Raw genomic sequence first — 19,463 nt, 5'->3', positions numbered from 1 at the left:
TCAGCGGTTGTCCTCATCATCTATTCTAAGTCTTCCTAGCGATTATAGGTTGTGCTACTGGCCTTGGTGCTTCTTCTTCCCCTATTTGATAGAGGAAATTACAATAGAGTTAAGAAAAGAAATGAGTCAGTCGCAAGAAAGCAATAATTAAATCAACCAAAGAGTGGTCATCTTGATCATATATTCTATATATTGATTTTTATGACTGTAATGAACTTGTACCTGATTCATAACCAAACAATCTCCCCACATATATCTCCCTCTCTTTGGTTCAAAATTAAATAAAAAAATCCAGATGGAGGTTTTGGCTCTGAAAGTGGTTTTGGCTCTGAAAGTGGTTTTGACCCTAACAACAGTTGTCTTTGGAAAACAAGAGTTGGAAAGAAAGAGAGTTTTGGTTGGTTGTCCATTTTGCTATCATATAAATTAGTTTCTTATGCATCAATGGAACTCACCCTATTTCACAACGAACAATCACCTATTCCATCAAGTGCATAAAATTCCTTGATTTTTTTTTCTTTTAAGAGCAGACAACTTTTTATCGAACAATTTCAAGGATCTTCCTTCAATCTCCCTAGAATCAAATTTATTGTATTTGATTAACTAGAAGGCACTAAAGACATCAAATCGATTTTTTTTGTCATATCTTATGGAAATTATAACACATGTTAGTGTTGTATGAGATACTTGGAAAAACCAACGCATTATGAATTTTGTCTTGGTGTGTAATTACAAAAATGCAAATTAGAAAATACAACTATAGAAGAAAATCAATATGCATGATTGAGGACAACAGAGTAGACCAGAGACCTGCTTAGAAGTTGGAACTAAATCAACATTGGTGCTGATGGCCTTGGACACTGGTGCTTAATTATTACAACTACAGTACTACACAACAAAAACAGTCGTGTTAGAAAAAAGATGCATTACTGTATATACATAGCAATTACCGGCCATAATCTGTACTCATACTTAACCATGTCACCTTGCCGGAGCAACTTCAATGGGGTAATCTCCGGAAACACAGCAAGACAACCTTCATCGGCAAGCCAGCTCTAGGCCGAAATATGCCTTGACGCGCCGACACGCGCCACCCAAAGTTGTCTATGCAGAAAGAACCAAAACTCAGCAAACTGAAGGATATCAGTCCCACATCGAAAACAAGAGTGAGGTAACTCACTACTTCACCTATAAAAAGTCCACTTCTCTCTCTCTTCATTGATTACGCATTCAATAGCTATTTACCGCTACATTTGTCAATACAAGTACATCGTTTAACTTTAGCATAGGAGGAGCAAAGACCGCCAACCGTGGTCTCCTTTCTTGACGCCATTGTATTTCTCTTGACAGACTAGCGGGACTTCATGAACTACACATATATCGGGAGATTGGACTCTTGTCCACGTTATCGGAAGCCGACATCATATGGCGGTATTCTGAGCATTAACATTGGCGCCGTCTGTGGGAAACTCTGAACTAAGCGTCAGTTCCCATTCAACCTACCATGGCTAGCGGAAGCGGCGAAGGCGTTGGAGACCAAGCAGATTAAGCCACCAACCCTCAGCCTAATCCTACCAATCCATCAATCGTTAACCGTGAATTGTTCACCACACCAATTAATGTGGACTGCCAAAATCTCAACTCCCCCGAGATACTCCCAACACAATCTGTTGTGGAAAATCAGACCGGCACAAGCCGTCAAGCGCAAGGCCGGGATCTTGCTACTATGTTAGAAATAGCCTTAGCAGACTTGCACAACGCAAACAGAGATCGAGAAAAGGAACGAAAGGAGAAGGCGGAAGCTCAAAATCAAGTAGCGACGTTATTGTCAAAATTTGACGAGCTGAAGAAAGCGCTGGGAACAAATGCACGACCAAGCCAAAGTGAACACTCCCAAAGCGCAAGGCTCAGTCTAAGCACAGGGATAAGAGCAGCACCTATACCGGTAATCCCAATGGATGTCGCCCTAAACCCAACTGAACTAGCGCGATTAGGGCCGACACCTCCACTACAGGTAGCACAAGAGCAGGTGGCGGACTCACAGCCGCAATATGATAATTCATTCAGCACCGGTCAACAAAGAGGAACTGGAAACATGCTTGCACGATGACAACAGATTGTGGCACCAACCCAACACATGCCTAGACCAACTGTTGACGCCACCACCTTGATACTGGAAAAAATGCGAGAGCTAGAGGAAAGGTTACTCAGAGCTGAGACTGGCACCTCACCACTAGCGCAGAATCCACTATTTGCAGCACTACCTGGTCCATTTACCATCAGAATTTCGCAAACCGTCAGACCCACATATGCCAAAACACCCAAGATAGCCTAATTTGGCGGATCAACAGATCCATTCGTGCACATGGACACTTTCAAGAAGGTGACAAGTAACAAGGGATTTGAGGATGCAACGCTTTGTCACCTATTCAGCGAAACGTTGGAAGGTGAGGCAATGAGTTAGTTTTTCGAATGCCCTCCAGGTTCCATGGACTCATCCTTGGCTCTATCAAATGCATTTCTGTCAAGATTCATCATCATGACGGACAGCTACCACAACTCTAGCCAACTATTCAGCATCAGCCAGAGTATTGACGAGTAGTTAAAATCATTTGTAACAAGGTGGAGGACCGCCACATCAAGATGCCGGGATCTTGACAAAACAATGGCGCTGACGGCCTTCAAGCAAGGACTCCATAAGGCAAGTTTTCTATACCACCTCAATTGTAATTGTCCAAATGCTACATATGACTACATCATGAATGAGGCAGTCCTGCATGCCCAAGCCGAGTACAACACTTATGGTGTCACACCACCACCACCGCAAACTCCACTTAACAACCCCCGACCCGCCACGTTCCAACAAAGAAACACCACCACAACTCCAAACATAACCACACCACCCAATGACAAAAAAAGGGAATGGCAGCAGGGTAATTATCAAGACAAGCGGCAAAAGGATCAACATTATCATAACAAGGGCAACAGATCTTTTCACAATGATCATCGCGACAATCGTGACAATCGCCACAATAAGCCCGCCACGAGTGCTCAAAAATTTGAGGTCTTTACAGTCTTAACAGTGTGGTATGAAGAAATATATGATCAGTGCAAGGATCAAATACCGCCACCACCCCCAAGAAAATACCCCAGAGTAGGAAAACCTAGAAACACCAGATAGTGCAAACACCATGAAGACAGCGGTCACAACACCAACGACTGCAACGACCTCAAGACTGCAATTGAGTCACTATACCGTGACGTAAAACTAGAGCAATACAAGATTCGACAACCGCCTCCGGTTGTCGCCAACATTGAACCAATGCGGCGGATCAACACTATTGATGGCGGTGATTTCATAGGCAGCCTATCACACAGAGCAAGAAAGCACTATGAGCGCGCTAACCAACCAAAAGAGGTATTCAATATCCACTATGACCGGTCAGCCAAAATGGTCAAGGTAGGTTGGGAGCCTATCACTTTCTCCGAGGAGGGGGAGCGAGGTATTCACTCACCTATGATGACCCATTCTTGATAGATGATATCCTCGACAAATCGTCTGTAGGAAGGGTACTGGTGGATAGCGGGTCAGCTGTCAACATCATATTCAATGGCTGTTCCAAGCAACTACAACGCAACAACAAACTTTTGCAAGACCACGAGGCGCTACTCAGTTTCTCTGGCGACGTGACCCAACCTCTAGGGTTAGATTATATGCACTTATGGGTCGGGACAATCCCTTGCACGGCAGAAATACATACTAAATTCATAGTGGTAGATTGCTTCAGCTCATACAACTCCATTATCAGTCGCCCAGCTCTCAACAAGCTTAAATGATTCATTGCCGGGTACATGTTACTCATGAAGTTCTTGACACCCAACGGCACCGGGTCTGTCAGGGGAAGTCAATCAATTTCACGAGAGTGTTACTCAATGACGGTGTCAAGGTCAAGAGGCAGCCACGAAATTTTAACGGTCGCTAACACACCACAGTTGACGGACAAAATCGATGATCCCAGAGAGGACGAAGAAAAATACTACAAAAAAGAGCACGTAAACCCAGAGAAGTCGCTCCGTATCGTATGTATCTCCGACGAGCACCTAGAGAGAACTGTTCGTATCGGAGCCCAACTCTCCCCCGAGATAGTGGCTGAACTCACCCAGTTTCTCAAAGAGAACGCCGTAGTCTTTGCATGGTCGTACGCCGACATGTCAGGAATCTCTCCCGACATAATTCAACACAAACTCAGCATCCAACCATCCTTTTATCTCGTCAAGTAGAAGCGACGGGCATTTGACGAAGAGAGATATCGGGCCATCAGGGAAGAGGTAACCAAGTTGCGCGACATAGACATCATTCGCCAAGTTCATTACCCTCAATTGATCTCCAACGTGGTGATGGTGAAAACACTAAAGGGAACAAAATAGATAATTACGAAAAATCAACACAAGTATTGCTAATGCAGTGTTAACCTCACCACTGAGGAAATATCACTGCGAGGCGTTTTATGTAGCCTACACAAAAGAAAAATTCACTATAAAATCAAGTTCTTACAACACACAAGTTGTGGTGTTTAACACAACCACTTTACAAGCATCACAGCTAACTTGTTTACAATTTAAAGACCCTATTCTACACAAGAATGACATAGCCTATTGTAGTTATCAAGAACTGAAATTCTAGATCTTCTTGTGAAACAGATGCCTCACTGATCTTGAATGATATGCATGCAGTGACTGTAGTGAGCAATATCAAATACCATAAACAATGAGAGTTTTTCAAAACAATTTGCAAGAACTATATCTCACACAAACGAAACACTTTTTAATAAAAAACTCTACTAGTAAAATGCAGTTTCAAAACCTTTTATAGAGGAGCAAGACTCCCCCTCAATCAAATCTCTTTTAGCACCACAGAATAAGATATGTATGTAAAGGTTTTTAAATTGAGATCAAATCTTTCTATTTTTTGTGCATATCTGATCTCCATCTGATATGCATGTCAAAAACCTTTTAATGAAGATAAGCATATCAGATCAATCTATCCGATATGCAAATCAATTTAAATCATGTAAAATGATATGAAATGAATCCCACCTTTAACCCTAGATCAGTAATAGTGATTCTCCTTGATTTCCTCTTGGTGATCCGATTTTGCAAATTTCTTCTATTCCCTTGAGCCACCGGAAAAGCAGGAGAAATATCTCCTAAACCTTTGCAGCCTCTGATCTCCCAGTGACTTTGAGAAAGTCATGTGTTGAATGGTAATAACCCAATATACTTACAACTAGTAGAGTAGTAGCAGTTTGTAGGAAGTCAACTTTTACTGCATTTTTCTTTTCTTAAATAATTGTAATTAAGTGGATTTCATAAGGTAATGTTTCGTTTAGGTGGAGGAAGATGTAATATGAACCCAATTCCATTTTCACCTGCTATAGTGGTTCTTGAAATTTGCCTGTTAATGTACTAAAAAGAATAAAAAGAGTACTAATGCTTAACGTGTAAATCTGTAATCCTATATTGAATCAATGAATCAAGTTAGAGCTGTCATCAGCTTGATCAGTTGTCCTGGATCAACCCGACGTTCATTGGGTGGTGTTGTGATTTTGTATTAATTTTACCCAATGAGCATGAAATTGATATTGAGCATGTATTTTTGTGCTGTCTGATTTTTGTGTTTCTGCTACAGTTGCTGAGGAAATAATTAAAAACAAACAGTACTATTAGCCTAATGTCATGAATATGATTTTTACTACATTGTGATGCCTCTTGAATATGATTGTTTGCTTCTTGCCCTTCTTGTATTTTAATCCCTTTGATCCCTTAAAGTATAAATCCCTTATCCTAAATCTACACATGATCCAATTACGATCAATGAAGAGGGAGATTGAGGGAGATTAAGTCAAAGCTATCAGTTTAATCAGTTTTACAGTTTTACTATATCAAAGTATCAAACCGACTTGCAGCATATTAAAGCAGTTTGACTGAGTCATTGGGTTGTTGACTTTTTAATGACACATAGAGTTCATATTTCCTCCCAACTGTGTTTTATAAGACCCCCATGCATAACTCTGAAATCAGGTGACTGATCCAAACAACTTTTTATCGAACAATTTCAAGCATCTTCCCTCAAAACTATCTAGCTTATAGAATGAATCATGCGATTAAGAGTAATTGATCAAGTTTATCAAAATTAGTTAACTAGAATGTATTAAAAGACATCAAATTGATTTGCTTGTCATATTCTAATTTCCTGGAAATTAAAACATACCATGTTAATGTTGCATGAGATGCTTGGAATCAACATCTAGATTATGAACTTTGACTTGTCTTGTAATTACTGAAATGCAAATTAGAAAACACAATTTTAGAAGAAAATCAGTATATAGAATTAAACAAATAAGAGGAAAACAGAGAAGAACAGAGACCTCAGAGCAGAATCAACATGGTTGTTGCCTACTGGCTTAGTGGACTGTATCATTGCAACCGCACGCCTAATTAAACTTTTTTCTTTGAAATGGACACCAAATTCAATTTTAGATGAGTGGATTGTTAGTGGATTTCGTTTAGCTGATATGAGGAAAACGCAATATGAAGAAAAGCTCACAATTCATCATGACCAGTTAATCTCTGTTAATTATTTGTCGCCAACTCAAAAATATGGTACTTGCTACTTTGTATTTTACCAAGTGAGGATGAAATTTATATTGGTATTGCCCTTGAGTAATTTGTTCACCCAGACAAGATTTCTTCCCCAAGTTCTACTCCAGAGTGCATATCTGCTCAACGTTCATTAAAAAATAAGGACCAGCAAACAATAAGCTCTAGAACTGTTACTCATTCTGTATCAGATTACTCACTTACTTGGATCCAAATATGAATTATTTTTTCTGTTGTTCTCTAGAATTCAATTCTTTTTTCTTTTGTTGGGCTAACTAGGACACATTTCTGGGGCAACTTTTGCGCTTGTACTTCTAGTGGAACAAATAAATTATTACAGTAATTTGTTGTCACGAACTAAATCTTGCTCGGTTACTCCAGGCTTGTAGAAGATCATATTTTTTTTCTACTTTTCTAGTCTCCTTTTAAGGAATATTGAAATATATCTCATTTAGCATCGCAATGTTGATCTCTTAAATAAAAAATAAAAGAATAATAAACTTTGCAATGTTTGCTTTGCATTCACAATTTGTGAACTATATTATAAGTTTGTCATGCCCTGAGCTGATTTTAATCAAACATACCACTTCCACTTTCATATCACAGATCATCTCTCTATTTTCTTTGTCATTTTCACTACTTCGGTTCTGTTTCAGGAAAATATGATTTGCTGAGAGATTGATGAGAGAATTATGTGTGTTCTATTATTGATAATATGAGCCCTTTATATAGGGATTTACAAAGTACATAATCTTGTCGTACAAGGAAATAGAATCCGAATATAATTAGGAAATCTAGAACCTTCTCTCCTATTACAACTCTAGAACTAAACCCTATTTTGAAGAGGCACACTCAATATCGATATCCTTCAACACTCCCCCTTGTGCCGCTCAAACTTGGTGATGACGCTTTGATCGTTGCCTCGTTAAAAACCTTGCCAAGTAACAAAAACCCTGTAGGACAAAAATAACCCTGGTCGAAGGATAAAAAGAGCACAACATGTCCTTCACTCTTCGGGATCGATCATGTAGACATCATTCCTCCCCTTGATGTCGACATCTCCCCCTGATTGCTACAATCATGGGAGTTTGGATAATTTTCTCAATCCAAGGCTCTTCACATATTTTTCGAAGGTGGATTTAGGTAACGACTTAGTGAATAAGTCCGCTACATTATCCTTTGATCGGATTTGATTCACTTCAATCTTTAGAAGTGATTGTTGCTGATTGTAAAAGAACTTAGGCGATATATGCTTGATGTTGTTGCCCTTGATGAAACCTAATTTCATTTGCTCAATTAATAAATGTATGTAGGTTCATCTGTGGTAGACTTTAAACCACAATCTCCTCGAATGTGTCTAATTACAGACCTTAGCCATATGCATTCACGCACGGCTTTATGTAGAGCAATAATCTATGCATGATTTGAGGAAGTAGCAACAAGGGTCTACTTTGTAGACCTCCAAGATATCACAGTACTTCCCATGGTAAAAACATAACCGGTCTGGGAGAGACATTTATGAGGGTCAGAGAGATAACCTACATCAGCAAAATCCATCAAAACATCATCATCATTTTGATGTAAGGGAGGAGGATGGGTGGCCGACGGTTTTTGCCGATCACAGCGTCTTGGATGGTGCCACTTAGGCTAATGAGATCCGTTCTCATTCTTCAGTCATTCTTTTCTCTCTGCAGGGATAGAACAAGCCCATATCTATCATACATTTTAAGTAACGAAGGATTGTCTTTATACCAGTCCAATGATGTTGCGTTGGCGCAGGGCTATATCTAGCCAACACGTTCGTAACAATTGAGGTGTCCGGTCTTGTATTGTAATAAGTACAATAATGTGCCTATTGTACTCAAGTAAGCATTTTTGCCATTAACACGTTTTCATCATCATCCCTGGGACGAAACGGATCCCTCTTAGGGCCAAGACTACTGACGACCATGGGACTGCATCTTTGACTTTATAAAAATGCCTAAGCATCTATTGACACTGTATACAAGTTCTGAATCTAGACAAAACCATGTTCTCCCAAGGTCCTTCCTCTTAAACTTGGATTTCAGGTGTTCAGCGGTTTCCCTTAACTCTCATGGGTTCCAATTATGTTTATCAACATAAACCGCGGCAATTGCAAATCCGGAACTTTCCATGGAATGAGTGGGCATAGTTCATCATATCCCTTCCCAATTAAGCAGTCACTTTAGTGAGCGTCTCAACTTCGTTGCAAACGCGCTCCGTGGTCAAGAGCTACTTGACTTGGGTGAATGAAGTTCACAAGAACCTTCATTACATTTTGTATCTAGATCCCCATAAAGATACATAGTGACCACATTCGTAAGCTGCATGTTCAGTTATTCGGAAACTATCAAACTGACAAAGTAGTGGAGTGCAATGACATCCATTACGAGAGAATATGTCTTCTCATAGTTGATTCTAGGGCATTTTGTGAGAAGTCTTGCGCCATAAGCCGAGATTACCATTTTTTTTTTCTCATCACGCTATCTAACGAAGACCTATGAATGTCAATAGGTTTTATGTTAGGAGGTGTTGGCATCTCAGGCCCCAAATCCTTCCTCTTCGTTAGGGAATCCAATTCAACCCGGATCACATCTTTCGATTTAGGCCAATTTTCTCTACGTTGGCATTCTTCAACGGAGCAAGGTTCAATGTCATTGGTCTCAATAATCCCACGTCCTCATGTACACTAGTGTAACTTGTACAGATCTCTATATTCTCAGGAATTGGTTCTAACATTGAGGCGTCCCCCAACGATGTCTCTTGGACATAACCACAATCCAGAATATTCTCATGAGACAGATTTTGAGTATCAATAATCAATGGATCAAGTTGTGCCAAAACTCGCTCTCTTCCTAGGGCGAGAATCCATCGAATCTATGGGTCTCCTACGCTCTCTAGAGAACCCAAGGCCTATGATGCCATTATACCACATTGTGGCATCACTATACCACCATCCATGGTGGTGGTGCCATGCCCATCTCTTCTGGGTGGCGCCATGTCCTCTTGAGGGGACACATCTATCCTTGCAAACATGTTTGCAGTAGATATATGTGATCTCGTCACTTTTAGGGGATCGAGATGAGACATAGTGGGGACAGACCACGACAATTCCTGTTGTTCCTATTGAACGTTGACAGTCAAATCTCCCCCTAACGACGAGAAGACTGTCTCATCAAAGTGACAATCAGCAAATCTAGCGGTTAAGAGATCGCCTGTCAAGGGTTCTACATAAAGGAAGGAGAGTTGGACATTTATATCCAACATAAATATATATATATATATATATATATATATATGCATTCGTTGCAATGACCCATTTTGATGCGCTGTGGTGGCGCAATTGGCACATAAACCGCACACTCAAATTTGCATAAGTACGAGATATTTAGACTCGCACCCAGTCACTAGCTGTAATGCAAATAAAAGTTGAGTGGTTATGAGTCGTAGACTAATTAGCATAGCTGCATGCAATATTGCATAACCCCAAGAGAAAATATTGGTGCGCATTACCAATGTCAGGGCTACCATTGTAGTCGTTTAATGGTGGTTTTTCCGTGAGACCATAGGGGTGTGTTCATGGGAATATGATGCCTAATATCAATCCCCAATGATAAGCAATAGTCATCGAAAATTGTTTTGATGTAAACCCTCTAGCATTATCAAGTCGAATAGACTGACTGAGATGATCCGGGTAGTGAGCCCGTAGCCATATGATATGGGCCAGGAGTTTATCATAAGCAGCATTACGAGTGGGCGATAGCGCGACACGTGACCAGCATGTCCGCACATCAACTAACATCTAAATAGTCCGCACGTTGGTTGAATTGGTCCATTGAATTCCCTTGGATTCTTTGTAAGAATGGAAATATTTTCGTTGGGTCCTTTGCATAGGATGGTCTCTATCCTAATTTTGCTAAAGAGCAGGCTTTGTAAAATGAATGATGGGCCTTAGAAGCAACCAAGGAAGACTTTGGTTGAGCCACGAAGTCATAATGGACTTTAGAAGTAGAAAAATGGGCCAAGGAGGCATTAGTGGCGTCAAAGCCATCTTTGGGCCGCAGGGGCTAGGCGGCGCCGACCATTGATGGCCAGTTGTGCATAGGGACGGCGCCGTGTGGCGCATATACCCTTCCTTGGACAGTATTTTGGTTTTTACTTCTTTTAGTTTTGAAAAATGGATGTCCGTGTGAAGTTTTTAGTATACGGATCATCATATCATGACCTGCGTGTTCCAAACGGTTGTGCCAAAGCCTATATGTGTCAGAATCCCATAAGTCATCTCTCATGACATGGTTGGATTCAATGACTCGAATAGTGGTTGCATACAACCCACTAGAGCGACACATAAGTTTCTCTAATACTCGTTTATGTCCGTAGTCAATAGAGGTGATGCAAAAGAACTCTTGTCCATTATCAAAATGTATTTCCACATGAAAACCATTTATATCTCTCAAATAAAGTTCGAATTAAGGTATGCTCAAGACATTAAGTAGAAGAATCGACACTTTATTAATAGCCAATGATTACATCAAAGTTTCTTAACCAAAGTCTAATCCAAAATAAAAATCAAACTTAGACAAATCGTAGTCACTCAATCTATTTGGTAACTCCAATCAAATATGATCAGGGAAGTAGAGAGAGATGTCGGTGGAGCGAGGCTCTCTTAAGTACCACTAATCTCAATCACTTTCCTAGACATCATACTTCATTGGATGCGCCACTTGAGAAAGAGTTAATACAAAATTGTCATTTATTGATTAAGGCATAATTTCATTACATAATTCTTGGAAAAATAAAAGACTATTCGAAATAAAAATCTGCGGTATTTTGTCTTCATCGCCAGATTTAAAATCTTTTTGAACTCGATGTCTTGATCACCATGATGCGGCTACCTTCTTAGGTACATTGCAAATTTGGGTCCATTGATCAAACGTTCCATATCAGAAATAGACACCATAAAAAGGATTCTCCCTTGATTGAGGTGCATTGGCGCAATTTTCATGGTCCCTAGGACCGGTCGCGTTGGAAAGTGATGACCATGGCCAACGTTGGCTCCATGGTTTCCAATCCTTCTTCCCTCAAAATCACTGCTCCTACGGTCGCGTGATTATCGCCTTGGGCGATTACCTTTTCGAGCATTTCGATTGTATGGATCATGACGTCGATGGCAACTTTCTCTAGTCATGGGACGATGCTCTTGATGGCCACCTTGAGGCCTATCAATTTCTCTGTTCATAGCTTCAATAAGCTGTTGAAAACTTGTGATCCGTCTTGCATTTACATGAGTCCGGAATAATTTGAAGACCTCATAGCATAGACAGGGAAGGTATTGAAGGTTTTCTCAATCAATTGGTCTTCTGTGATTATCTTTCCACAGAGACACATCATTGATCTGATGCAAAGAGCTTCTGAATAAATTGCATGACCGTGTCAAATTCAGAGAAGCGAAGATCATTCCATTATGCTTCTATATTCGGAAGGATGGAGTCACGAACATTGCCATAACGTTCACGAAGCACTTGCCAAAGCTTTATGGTGCTATCCTCATTTATGAACTCAAACTGGAGGTCACCATCCATGTGACGTTTCATGACGGCAAGTGCCCTGGAATTATCTTTATCATTTTGAGGATCTAGAGTTGTTTCTATAGGATAAAGCTTTTGGATTGTATGCAATAAATCTCGGGCAGTAAGATGGATCTCAATGTCAATGGCCCAGTCTAAATACCCTTTGCCTGCATAATTCAATGGAACAAAATCAAGTTTGTTCGTGTTTGACATCCTGAAAAAGGGTGAAACAAGAACGAATTAGTTTCGGAGCTGAATTTCCACGAAAACTAAAATAATAAGATTTCCGAGCTATGCTACCAAGAAATCAATTTCCAAGAATATTTGGATTAGACCGAAACAATGATGTTTAATATGGTCACAATTTGATGCTTGTGGACGCTTTTAGTCCGAATATTATGAACACTCTTAGTTCATTGATTACGAACGCTCTTAGTTTGTTTAGCGTGAATCCCCACAATTTTCCTTATTAAATAATCAAACCCATGTTCGTATATGGCAAATCCTCCAGCAAAAAAAGAAATTTAAAAGACAAGAAAGCAGGAACTCTAATCATAAAGACTTTATTGTTGAAATTCGGAGCAGATTTACTTCTGAACAGCTCCTGCTTGGATTGGTGTACAGGTCTCAAAACAACTCCAATAGGGCTAAAATTTGGAGATCAGATAGAATAGACAGAGGCGAACAACTTTGATGAAGAAAGAATTTTTATTAGAGATCTCAAACTAGATGTTTCGGGATATGCAAGCAGACTGATATGCACAGGAACGAGAGGAAAGGTGAGAGGAGGAGGATCCAACTGGCATGCGGCGGTGCTGCAGGGGCAGCAGGCTGCACACGGGTGTGCAGGGACTGCACGGGCAGTGTACGGTATGGCTAGCTAGGACTAGGAGCTTGCGGTAGTTGGTATGGCCGAAACAGGAAAAACTGGGCAAAAAGTCGTTTCTGCCGGTTTTTCTGCAGGAGGTTCAGTTGGTGTGACGGTCGGTTCAGGGGCTTCTGGACCAGTTCTTGGAGTATTCTTGGAGTATCGCTTCTGGTTCCTGAATCCTAAGATAGAGACAGTGTTGTTGACAAAATTTGGTGGCAATTGGGTGTCCGGAAGGTGGTGAACCGGTGGAAAGATCGCAGCAGATGGTTTGGGTCTTCCGGTGGCCGGTTCGGTAAGTTTCCGGCCCGTTTTGGTTGTGTTGTTGCCTGTTTTGGACTTCTTGGGTCGGGGGCTACTAGTTGGGAGGCAGAGGCAATTAGGGTTTGAGGGTTTCAACTTGTTTTAGGATTTTGGTTATTTGTTTCAGGGTTAGGGCTCGTGCTGATAACGTATTTCAGGAAAATATGATTTACAGAGAGATTGATGAGAGAATTGTGTATGTTTTGTTATTGATAATAGGAGCCCTTTATATAGGGATTTACAAAGTACATAATCTTGTCGTACAAGGAAATAGAATCCGAATATAATTAGGAAATCTAGAACCTTCTCTCCTATTACAACTTTAGAACTAAACCCTAGTTTGAAGAGGCACACAATGTCGATATCCTTCAACAGGTTCTGTATTATGCTGAAATGAAACGATAGGCTTCACTGCTAGCCATGTAAGCTGAAATTGTGCTCCTGGAATGACTCCATCCACTTTCGTTTGTGGCACCTCCAGTTGAAGAGAATCACTATCTTTGACCTACATGGCAGTTCCATATCTCCAGATAGGAAATCTAAGCTTTTCGGAGGAACTACAAATGAAAAATAATTCAAATTTTCATGGTGCGACTATTGGAGGGATTACGTCTAGACAATAAGTTGCCTTTGGAAAACAGCACCATGCCACTAGTCCCTTTTTTTTAGGCAACCAAGGTCTCTGACATTAGATAAGAACAGTCACCCTTTTTTTTTTTTTTTTTGTTCCATTATCTTCTCCAAATTATACAATAATATGCCCGATGACTGATATTAGTATGGCTTACTGATCTTGGCGCTTAATTGCATACCTCAAACAGTCTTTACTGAAAACTGTAGTACTGGTATTAGAACTGTGAATTGACCGAATATGTGGACTTTGGACATTTGATCTGTTGATCTGGTACCAGTCTGGATCCGTTAATCTTTTTCTTTAAAGGATGAAACATACAGATGAAACATAAATTCAGGTTGATCCAATTTGTTAATGATCCGGTCCATCTTTATAATCATTAAATATTATTTTTTATCGGTACAATATTTTGGTTAATTACCTTAGTGTATTGCTCTAAGGAGTATTTTGGTTATTTAATTCAGCATTTGGTGATATTCTTTAAGGTATCATAATAAAAATTTAATTATTATTTAAAATTTAAGAATATTTGTTATAATAAACGGATCAGACTAGTAGACCGAGTTTCATTTAATCTATGGGATACGGATTTGAATTGAGCTATCACAAATGCCTGATTATCGGATCAACCGGGTTGAATTTTTTAGTTACTTAACGAATTTGGTAAGGTTGCAAGCACTACGGAAGTCGTCAGTGGTTGTCCCTATCATCTAATCTAAGTCTTCCTAGCTATAACAGGTTCTACTACTGGTCTTGGTGCTTCTTTTCTCCCTTATGTTCGATATTTTTAATCGACGGAGGAAATTACAATATAGATTGAGCAATATTACAATATAGTTGAAATCATGTTTTTGACACTACTAGCATGTTTTTGACTTCAACTATATTGTAATATTGCAATATACAAATCCCCATGTAATAACTCTAATTGAAGTCATGTTTTTGACACTACTAGCAATATGACTTTCTCACACGGATTTCAGTGTGTGATAGCTTTTACCCACGGTACACGCACAGATTGAGTTACCGTGTGATTTGGAGAGGGGTAATGCTCATCTCACACGGATTATGTTGTCCGTGTGAAAATTAGACGTGGGCCCCACTATCTTTCCATAAACATAAATTACCGTAATGGAATACAATCCGTGTAAACAACTCTATTTCGCACGGATTTCTGTAGCAAATGTAGAAACTCTATTTCACACGGATTTCTGTGCCAAATGTGTTTCACACGGATTTCTGTGTCAAAACCTATAACCTTATTGACACAGATTTCTGTGTGAGATCCATGTAACCCTAATTCTCACTGATTTCTGTGTGTAATAGTGACAGCATTTTAAAAAAAAATATTTCTGCTAATTAATTTGCAACCCAAACATAATAATAGTTTTGATTTCTGTACAATAAATACACTTCAAATATTTACAATCAAGTGAACAAATCCACAACTCAATCGAACATGAATAAACTTTACATTCATAGCAAGATGTTCTTTACATTCCTAGTATACATTGTTGTTCAAGGTGAAATATCACTAAGATTTTCCCCCTTTAACAACATAATCCTTGTCCAAGAATGAGCATACATCAAAATGCTTTGAGGACTACCTCAAAGTAGACATAACCATCAAACTAGTTAATGGTAGGTGAAACTAACACTTTTAGTTCAGCTGCGAATTTGGAACAGTTTGAAGCATTTCATGTCAATACACATCATTGATGGCTGAGGATGGAACCACAATAGAATGGTTAAGGCATTGCAACTTTGCAACCACACCCCACCTAGCTGGTGAAACTCCTCTTTAAGCTTCTACTACAAATGTAAAACTATAATCAGAGGAATATTTTCTTAAGGAATATATAATCTGCAACTACCACGAGCTCTAATATCACAAATTACCATTAAGTTCTAAAGCATTGCTACATTGTCAATCTAATACTCAAAATTTATCATTGCAAGAGTGACCATGAATCCAACCCAGCTGCATGAGTAAAAGTGGCGATTACAGTCCATAAAGAATGAAGAAGATCTACTCTAGCTTTCGATAATAAATCAGGTTATGACCAAAGAGAATCTTTAATAAAACTTTTACCTCAATTCCCCATTCAGTTTTGTCTTCATAACCACAACTGATAACATGAATGGCTTCCTTAAGCATGGCAGCAGGGCTTGAGGAAGGAGAGATTTATCAATAGCTCTTTGTCATCATCCATTCCTACTCATTATGAACATAAGTGTTACTTTAGGCCAGAAAAATTTGTATATGCACGTAACAAATTAATAAAGAACACTGAATACTTTGGAGGTTTGCACTTGGAGGTTTGCACCATCTCCATTTGCATCATTCTTGGAATACTTTGGAAGCTTCGTGCGGCGTCCAAAACATGGGCAGCAGTCACAGCTTACCATCTTTGGGCGCTTAGGACCCCTTGGAGGATTATATCCATACAAAGCTTGCCTTCTGAAAACTATTCCAGTGCCCACATACACCGGACCTTGAATTCCATCCAGACCTTTCATGTTAATCTGAAAGACAGTGAAAATGAACATCACTTCAATTCATCAAATGGGGATAAGCTGATTTCCTGTAGTGAGTTACATCAAAGAAGACTGCGTTCCTGTTGGCATAACGATAATTTCTATCAATGCCATCAAATCTTTGAGGAAACTGGACATAGCAAACTTTCCTTCCAATTTGAGGGTCCATCAAGAAACACATGGCTTCTCTTGCAGCCTTACTATTGTTAACATAATGATCACAATCCAAGTTGAGCATGAAAGGAGCATTGGTGAGCACTCCAGAGACGCGGACCTGAATGTATATGCATAGGAGTTGGTAAGTGATTATGAGCTTAATGTAATCAAAGAGAAGAGAAAGAGAAGTATGATTTAGATATTTACCAAGGCATTCATGGCACCAGCCTTCTTGTGATGTGAAAAGCCAGGCCTCTTCTCACTAGACACATAGACAAGACGAGGGAGCTCGTTTCCTTCAGTATCAAGGCCTCCACTATGACCAAGAAAGACCTGAATCATACCAGGGGGGTCCTTAGTATTGTTTTCGGGCCATGGTGTCCCATCTTGCATAATCCACCCTTCTGGAGGAACCTCTGTGGCTTTGGCCACAAGCGCATTTATCCTAACCTTGAACTCTTCATATTCTCTCTGCACCAACACAACAAAAAAATGATCAGCTAGCCTTTATAATGTTAAACATGTTCTAGTTAGTATTTCAAACATAAGTTGAAGAGATAGATCATCATATCAATGAGGCCAATTAGCACAAGCATCAGCAGCAAGGGCCGCTATGGTGGTCACACCTTTAACAGTAGAAGCTTTCTCCCATATAGCTGTCAGAGCTTGACAGCGTTCACACCACGCTAACCAGAACTACTCTGTTTGAGTACAGAACCTGCCAACATTTCAAAGGATTCAATTCAAAGAAATACCAGTTATATACTGCCAGATCCAAACCTCCATTGACCACCACAAAAACAATTTCTCAACCATGATTCAATATAGAGGCCCCTCTTCACTCAAGTCACGAAAATTTGATTCAAATCCTTGTGATTGTATCAACAACAAGCCTTTGAATTCTGCATTAAACATCAATAACAAACCAAATTAAGGATTTGAACAGCTCAATTCACCCAAAAAGACAACAATTCAAAAAACACTTGACTTAGGAAGCCGACCCCAAATTTTTAGAGTAAAATAGGCAAATATTACAATGTAAGTAGCAAAACTTGATTCATGGACTGATCACAAATCAATACAGAACATGATGACAGATTAAGAAGACCATGTACAAATCATAAATCTCAACCTAGACCATTAAATAAATAAAAAATAAACTAATGAACCTAGATGAACACAAATAGAAGAAAAATTAAGACTAACGAACCTAGATGAACACAAATAGAAGAAAAATTAAGTAAGAAAGCCTAATGCATATATAGGGAGAGATGTAGATCTACAAGATCAGAGAAAGATGGGGATAGTATATTTGGCAGCCCAGAACACTACAGATCGGAACATCTATGCAAAACTAGCACACAAAAATCATTGAAATTGAACATTTGAAATTCTCTTGAAATAAAATTGGTATCCCAACTGAGTTAATATTCACTTGCTCACTTACCTAGAAGCCGCAAAGCCAGCAATCAACTCGAAGCCACAAAAACTGATTTGCTAAAGCCCTAGATTCATATCACGTCACACAATTGGCGGTGATGGGCTGAGATTAATTGAATCGAATGAGAGAAAGATACGCAGCGATGGGCGCAGATTGAAAAAATGAGAGAGAAAGGGCACGGTTGAAATGGAATGAGAGATGGGGTCGAGAGAGAGAGAGCGGGGTTTACCCTTTGAAATGAGAGGGAGATATTTACCTTTTTCCTGTAGTGTTTGATCAATATGCTAATTATACGTAGAATTTCCACGGAAATCCGTGTGAAATACTTACACAATTGCAACTGATATCCGTGTGTATTTACCTCAGTAACTAATAACTATCATGTCAATTGTCTTTCGATTGTTTACACGGAATTTTGTCCTTAATAGACTTTTTCACACGGAATTCTGTAGCTAATTGTTCTTTTCACACAGATTCCGTGTGAAAAGGTTTTAGTTTTTACACAGACATCTGTTACTGTTATTTATTCACACGGATTTTGGTGTTAACATGTCACACAGTATCCACAGTAATCCGTGGGAATATTCAAATATTGAGCTGGAATAAATTGATTAGCCCGCCCTTATTTTTTGAAACTAAATAATTAGTCATTAACTTTTATTTTTATTGATAATAATTTTCTTTCAAGTTATTTTGCCACAGAAATCCGTGTGAAATACTTACACATTTGTAACTGACATCCGTGTATATTTATCTGAGTAACACATGCAATTGTCATTCAATTGTTTGCACGGAATTCTGTCTCTAATAGACTTTTTCACACGGAATTCTGTATCTCATTGTTCTTTTTCACACGGATATCCGTATTAACATTTCACACTGATATTCGTGTGTTACTTATTTCACACAGAAATTTGTACCAAAAACTTATTGTAACGGAAATCTGTCCTTCCATAATTCACATAACATAAAAACTTAACAATTTCTCAATAAATTTGGCATTACCCATCTATTTATAGTGTATTAATAGGTATTGTGTAAAAAAATTAACCCGATCTGCCATTATTTTGACATTAAATAAACCGGTCAACCCTTTAAACGCTTCTACTTCCCTAAGGGGAGCCGACTCTTGAGGAGATAAAATTTCAGGAAATTTTTACATTAGTTGATATAGCTTCTACCCATGAGAGCATGAGAGTTTACAGATCAAAAAAATAAGTTATGAGTGAGCGTTTATGAGCATATTAGTTTTCTGTAATATTTAAGGTTTAG

The 19,463-nt window shown here is 39.2% G+C and overlaps 1 protein-coding gene across 6 annotated transcripts; it reads right to left on the bottom strand.

Moving 5' to 3' along the window:
- Nucleotides 1–15,505: 15,505 nt before the first annotated feature.
- On the bottom strand, nt 15,506–17,653 carry LOC112182457 (cellulose synthase A catalytic subunit 7 [UDP-forming]). 6 transcript variants are annotated; one of them, XM_040512608.1, is made up of 8 exons: nt 17,564–17,653; nt 17,377–17,468; nt 16,958–17,221; nt 16,656–16,868; nt 16,365–16,582; nt 16,149–16,273; nt 15,956–16,037; nt 15,506–15,868 (listed from the first exon to the last, which is right to left on the bottom strand). In XM_040512608.1, exons 3-6 carry the CDS (start codon nt 17,141–17,143, stop codon nt 16,207–16,209), a joined length of 684 nt encoding a protein of 227 aa, XP_040368542.1. In that variant the 5' UTR covers nt 17,144–17,221; nt 17,377–17,468; nt 17,564–17,653; the 3' UTR covers nt 15,506–15,868; nt 15,956–16,037; nt 16,149–16,206. The 6 variants fall into 6 exon arrangements, with proteins under 6 accessions (XP_040368542.1, XP_040368541.1, XP_040368546.1 ...); XM_040512607.1 differs by having other exon boundaries at nt 15,506–15,865; XM_040512612.1 differs by having other exon boundaries at nt 15,956–16,033.
- Between the last annotated feature and the right edge of the window lie 1,810 nt (nt 17,654–19,463).

The sequence above is a fragment of the Rosa chinensis genome, chromosome 1, assembly GCF_002994745.2.
Source record: "Rosa chinensis cultivar Old Blush chromosome 1, RchiOBHm-V2, whole genome shotgun sequence".
In the NCBI taxonomy this organism is placed as follows: Eukaryota; Viridiplantae; Streptophyta; class Magnoliopsida; order Rosales; family Rosaceae; genus Rosa; species Rosa chinensis.
The sequence above is the reverse complement of the archived record's forward strand: the minus strand, read 5'-3'. Positions and strand labels throughout refer to the sequence as shown.

Excerpts from the sequence above, each read along its gene's own strand:
- LOC112182457 (XM_040512608.1), bottom strand. The coding sequence starts at position 17,143 with ATGCAAGATGGGACACCATGGCCCGAAAACAATACTAAGGACCCCCCT. Across the intron at positions 16,869-16,957 it reads CTGGTGCCATGAATGCCTTG|GTCCGCGTCTCTGGAGTGCT; the intron begins GTAAATATCTAA and ends ATATACATTCAG. Across the intron at positions 16,274-16,364 it reads GGTGCAAACCTCCAAGTGCA|AGGAATGGATGATGACAAAG; the intron begins AACCTCCAAAGT and ends TTCATAATGAGT.